Source organism: Labrus bergylta, chromosome 16, assembly GCF_963930695.1.
Source record: "Labrus bergylta chromosome 16, fLabBer1.1, whole genome shotgun sequence".
NCBI lineage: Eukaryota > Metazoa > Chordata > Actinopteri > Labriformes > Labridae > Labrus > Labrus bergylta.
Window position 1 is genome coordinate 1,455,203 of NC_089210.1, and position 6,312 is coordinate 1,461,514.

General features: G+C 40.5%; 1 protein-coding gene across 1 annotated transcript in view; it reads right to left on the bottom strand.

Moving 5' to 3' along the window:
• Positions 1 to 3,346, bottom strand: part of kri1 (KRI1 homolog) — a 7,741-nt gene extending 4,395 nt beyond the window's left edge. The window contains exons 1-11 of the mRNA XM_020656002.3: positions 3,160 to 3,346; positions 2,822 to 2,895; positions 2,481 to 2,583; positions 2,135 to 2,234; positions 1,968 to 2,022; positions 1,843 to 1,892; positions 1,659 to 1,767; positions 1,499 to 1,576; positions 752 to 861; positions 312 to 540; positions 46 to 216 (exon numbers count right to left, since the gene is read on the bottom strand). Coding sequence (XP_020511658.2) covers positions 46 to 216; positions 312 to 540; positions 752 to 861; positions 1,499 to 1,576; positions 1,659 to 1,767; positions 1,843 to 1,892; positions 1,968 to 2,022; positions 2,135 to 2,234; positions 2,481 to 2,583; positions 2,822 to 2,895; positions 3,160 to 3,244 — 1,164 coding nt within the window. The 5' untranslated portion in view covers positions 3,245 to 3,346. The remainder of the gene's footprint in view (positions 1 to 45; positions 217 to 311; positions 541 to 751; positions 862 to 1,498; positions 1,577 to 1,658; positions 1,768 to 1,842; positions 1,893 to 1,967; positions 2,023 to 2,134; positions 2,235 to 2,480; positions 2,584 to 2,821; positions 2,896 to 3,159) is intronic.
• Positions 3,347 to 6,312: the final 2,966 nt, after the last annotated feature.

Here is a 6,312-nt window from a genome sequence, read left to right on the forward strand (position 1 = left end):
TGTGTGTGTGTGTGTGTATGAGTGTGTGTGCGTTGTCATGGCGACCTGCATGAGCTGCTCGTGTTGCTGAGGATCAAAGTCTCCCTCGAGGTCGTCCTGACTGAAGGCGAGCTGCTCGTTCCCCGTCAGCTCCTGAAGCTTCTTCAGCTTCTCCATGATCTCGTTCCTCTTCAGGTTCTTCAGCGTCTTCAGCTGCTCGCGCTTCTGCTCTTTCTCCTGGAACACACCGCCGCCGGATCCATGAGGCGAGGAACGAACACACACACGTTGATAACGAGGGCTCAGATACCTGATTTAACCCTTCAACGTACCTTCTGCTTCCTGTCCTTCACTTCTGCTCTCTTCCGTTTCCGGCTCTCGTCTTTGGAGCGTACAGACGTGGCGATGTTACGCGGGTACGTTTTGACCTCCTGTGCGTCGGGCTCTTCGAAGCGGAAGTTGTAGCTTCTCTCGAAGTCGTCCTGACGCTCCAAGAACGTCTCGCCTTCCTCTTCAGAGTCCTCCACGTCGTCCTGGACCACCTCGTCGTAGGTCGGGATCCTTCATGAAGCAGGAACATCATGAGCATCATGTGGCTTTAAGAACCGAGCTGTCGTCGTTGACAACAACATAACGCCATCACCACATCGATATGAACGCTCAAAGACGTGGTGACACTTTAGCCACAGTCTGAGTGGGTAATCCTTCCACATGACATCATGCAGCCTTTTAAAAAAAATACAATAAACGTTCTAAACAGGAAGCTACAAACCGTTCTTCTTCATGGTCTTCTTCCAGGTATCCTTTGTTGAGGACGTAGTCTCTCAGGAAACGCTCTTTCTCGTCCAGCTCCGGGTCGTTCCAGTAATCTCTCAGGTATTTCTGTCCCAGCAAAACAAGATTTTTAGTTAAGTTAAAAACTTACACAAGAATTTCTAATTATAGAAAATAAAGGTGCATTCATTTTGTTCTGCTTTAAAGGTTTTATATGTGATGTTTTGATCCAGCAGGTGTCGCCCTTGAGCACCAGCATGAAACCAAAACAACTCGCGCTGCATTGTTGTGTTAGCATGCTAATGCTAGCGATCTTTATTCTGCTGGTATCTTCACACTGCATGTAAATTTACCTGAAATGAGCGTGATCTAGAAACACAGTTAAGCAGTGAGTACAGTATGTTATTCTTCTTTTCTCTAGTCCCTCAATTAAACAACTTTTATACACGAGGGGAGGAGTCAGCCGGCCGTCCGGGCGATGTAAACAAAGTGAAGATAGGACTCTGAAAACTCTGAAAACATCACAGACAGTGGGACTCGGGTGTTACACCCATTGTAGACAGTCATGACTCAGAGTTATTTTCAGAGGAGATACTTGATTTCTATTTAAGTGTAAAAAATCACATAGAAAGACTTTAAGTTTAGAAAGGATGAAATTGTGCCATTGACTTTTTTTAAATGAAAAGAAATCAAAGTGACAAAACCACAAGATGTCCTTTGGTTCTCAGCACTCCCCCCCACTCACCATGTCCTTCACCTCCTCGGGGCCCTCGACCTCCGCCTGACCTTTCAGCCAGTCCACATAGTCTGATTCTTCTTTATCCTACAAACACACACAGATGAGTTTATCCAGCTTATGGACGTCTCTTTTTTCAAACAGGAAGTCAGCTGTCTCAGCGTCACACCTTCTCATCCTGCGTTTTGATCCTCCTGATCAGCAGCTGGGGTTCTTTCTCTCCCTCGCTGCCTTCCTTTTCCTCCTCGTCGTCGCTGTCCTGGATGAACTTACGGAAGCTGAGAAGTGATTTTTTATTAGCGTCAGTTTGTCTTCTTCTTTGTTCATGAACCTTCAGGTTGTTTGAGTCTCACCTTTCCTTCAGCTCCCTCTGCTCCTGCATGTAGCTCGGGGAGGCGGCTCGCTGTGAAGGAAACAAAGATTAATAAAAACATCTCACACATTGTTGAGAGTTGAATTCTTTGATAACACTTTTTACCTCTCGTCTCTTGATCGCCTCCTCGTCATCACTCTCCTCGTCGTCTTCATATTTTCTGTTGAAGTGAAATAAATCGATCGTAGGATGACAATCACACGTCATATATTTATCCAACATGTTTTTTAAACAGCTTCATGCAGGACTCCAGTCACCAGCAGCTCGCTCACCCTTCTCGTTCCAGAATGACTTTGCGCTCGTAGTCCTTCAGGTACATCGGCTTCACGCCTTTCTTAGAGGTCGAAGGCGTCTCCTCGCTGGTGGACGCCCCTGAAGAGACAGACCATTAGATGTGGTGTTTAAATGAAGGCACTTTCATCGCCCTCACACAGGTCGTCATGTGGTGGACGCTGAAGCTTCAGTGTTTAGCCAGCTCTGCATCAGTCTGTCACTTTACACATTTCACTAATTGCTCAGTGTCAGGTATGAAGGGGGTCTGGGTTGTGACTGCACACACCAGAATTAAGCTCTGATTGTTGTCACTTATCAACAAGTCCAACAAACAACAACAATCACCTTCTGAGTAGAACTTGGCATCAGTCTCATAAATCTTCGGGTCCTTCTTCTTCAGCAGAGATAATGTCCTGTAGAAATCTCTCTCAATCTCCGGGTCCAGCTCCTGTAAAGGCAGACAAAGAAATAAATAAATACACGTGTCACAGCCTCTTTTTAAAAAACAATATATTATCATTATTTTATTTGTTATGCTTATATGTTCTTGTGTCTTTCTGCATTTTCCTGTTTGCCTTTTAATGTTTTCTTAAACGTCATCAACCTGCCAGATGAAAATGAGCCTGTATGGTTAAATGTGGCACAGTTACATGTGTGACTTCGTTGCTCTTGTTTAATGTGCTCACCACTTCACTGTCATCAGAGCTGGACTCATCTTCAGACTGACTCTCATCCGCCTGGTCTCCGTATTTATCCTTCACTGCAACACACACACACACACACACACACACACACACACACACACACACACACACACACACACACACACACACACACACACACACACACACACACACACACACACACACACACACACACACACACACACACACACACACACACACACACACACACACACACACACACACACACACACACACACACACACACACAGTAAGCTGGCCACGCTTTCCCCACGTTATGCTGTTAGCATCGTTAGCATCGTTAGCAGCGTCACACTCACGTCTCTGCAGTTCTTCTTTCTGTCGGTATTTCTCATATTTCTGAGCGAACTTGGAGTTGATTTTAAATTCCGATTTGCCCGCCATGGTGTCGATGAATAATATAACTTTGTGTTTTGGTTGTTCCTACTGAGAAGTCATCCCAGCAGCTCCATGCGTGTGTGTGGTGTAAAAGCTGGACCACGTGGTTTCCGGTGCATACGTCATAGATGATGCGGTTTCCCCTCTAGAGGGCGCGCTGGCACCAAGTTGCTGAAAACAGGTTTTCTAAGTTGCTGTCGTGTTGCTGTGAGGGACAAAAAAATGACTAAAGTATAAATAAATAAATAAATTCATGAATAAATAAATGTTGGGAGGAATGCATACAATAATGTATAAATAATAAATAAATAAATAAATGCATCAATAAATTAGACTTAGACTTAGACTTAGACTTTCTTTATTGTCATTCAAACTTGTACTTTACAGTGCAGATATGAACGAAATTTCGTTGCATTTGTCTCGTTGTAGTGCAGGATAAAAAACAGCAGCAAGTATTTACATAGAAAAATAAAAAATAAGGTGCAGATATAAATAGATATAAAAAGAAAAGCTATGAGTAAAATTACTATACAGATAAATATATTGCACATTTGTGATGTATGTTATATTGTATTTTACAGTCCAGTGAGGCAGTCCTGTGTGGGGGTTTGAGGGGGAATGGAGGGATTCTTTTATATATAAATATATAAATGCTGAAAACAATACATCAATGAATAAATAATAAATACACTTTGTTAATGAAAAAGGCTATTTATATATTTATTTATTTATTTATACCAGGTCGTAAGAGGAAAAGTATATCTGTAAATTTGCTTCTGTCTGTTTTTCAAAATTGACCAATCCTACTTTAGTAATGTTAGGACAGCCCACTTAATTGACATATATGAATATATTTATTTATATATTTATTTATTGATGCATTTATTTAATCATTTATTTATTTATACATTATTGTATGCATTTCTCCCAACATTTATTTATTTATTTATTTATACTTTAGTCATTTTTTGTCCCTCATAGCTCAACTATTTACCTGGAAAATCAGAACAACTGTACAGTTTGTGATAAAAAACACCAAATCAACAGAACATGTATTTCATGAACTCATTTAAGTGTCTTTAAAGATATTTGTACGACTGATTATCTTCTATATTTTCCAAATAATATAATCAACAAAAGGAAATGTGATTTGTAATATGTTTATGAGAGATTGTAGGTTTTTATTCTTGATTTGTTTTTAAGGAAACAAAAAGATTCATAAGCACGCATGTTGCTATTTGTCATGCATTATAGTAGACTAACAACGACCCTTAGATACCCAGAATAAAAAACTTAAATATATCAATCTGTCTAAGTATTTAAAAAAGAAACTGAAGCTAAGTGAATACAGAGCTTAAGTAAAATTATCAGACTGGTCATATTGTATGTAACAAGGGGCAATCTCAGGTGTTGACAAATGAAGACGATGCTGGAGTGTACATATCCTGCAGTTCCTGGAGTGTCCACTAGAGGCTGGCTGCAGAAGCACAGGAAGTCACATACACACCCATTCTAAAAAGCCTGTTTTTACAGCAGAGATGAACATGTTTACAGCCTGGTTCAAAAAACCAAATAGGTGTGATTAGCTCATGTCTCGATGGACACACACTGTACAGGGGGGTGAATGTTTTGATGACTCATCAGTTTTGATTTGATGAAGGATCTGACAATAACGGAGACTCTTAATATATAATTATATATTAATAAAAAACAAAATCAAAGCACAGAGCTGAAATATTGCCAACAATTGTAAAGATTTCAGGATTTGAATTGTTGAGAATAAAGTTAAACCGTCAGCCCGTTTAGGATGTAAATGAAGGTGTTGGAGGAAAACTTGTTTTTGTCTTTTTTTTTTCAGTTATTCGCGGTGTAACGGTTTGTCAGGAGGTTTAAAACCTAAAGCTTCTTTGATTAAATATTGTGTTAGTCATGCTGTTGTCCGGTCAGTGGCGTGATCCCCCGCTGATCTGACTCTGATCAAAGGTCAGTGATGGTCCAGTGACTATACACCTGACTTTTTGATTTTATCTATGTAGGATCAGGTGAGAGGCAGTGTGGTAGCCTCACACTTTGGGGTCATTGTGTCCCAAACACAGGATTTTAGGAACTTGCACCAAAATGTAAACTTATGATTCACAATTGGAAGAAATGTTATGTTTACAAACGGAGAAACAGGTCGTTCTTTGAGCTGAACACAACGTTTTTTGGAGTAAAAATCACTTTTTCCATTTATCTGTGGGAGTAACTGGAACAAGACAACCCTATGTACTTGACCTTTTCAGCAAAATCAATGATTAATCACGTTGAAGAATTCAGATCCACCTTTTCTTTGAAGCACAGATTATTTTATTGCAGTCTGTGCAAACAAAAAGCAAATGTACCGCAGGATGCTGGAGGCTTAATATCTGCTTTAAGGAGTGTTTCAATTTAAACCGATGGGAATGTCATACATGGTGGTTTATACACAGAATCATATGTTCCTAAAAAGGAGATCTAAAAGTGTAGCATGAACTTTGTTTCTTCACCTGTGTCACTGCATCTCTTCTTGTTATCAGCTCAACATTTCCGTTCTTCGTCAGCCTTGACCTCTGCACATGTGAGGGTTGACCACAGATTATAAGGGTCAAAAAGCGGGTTAGTTCTACCCTCGTTTTTCTGATAGCTGTTGTTGTACAATGAAAGCTGTAATAAAATATATAATTTAATAGATGCAACCTGATCTTCAGAGGGGATCGTTGACTAAATGTTTTCAACCAATCAGACTGCAATCTGAATTCTTTTTTTGTAAAGGTAAACAACAGTTAATGTCAGGAGTCCTTAGGGGCGGAGCCAGAGGGTGGGCAGGGCCATCGTAGACATCAGATTGGCCACCGCAGAATCCTGATCTATGATTGGCTGTTCGCCTTGCCTTTTGTCCGAATTAACTATTTTGGCTGATGGTAACATTCTTTGCATCTTGATGTCGCCCATTTCACTTTGTGTTTTAAATAGTGACTTTGGACATAGGACGCCGTTTTCAGTGGGTCATGAATGTGCGCCTGGAACTTGCACCTTCTGGTTTTGTTTTTTGAATT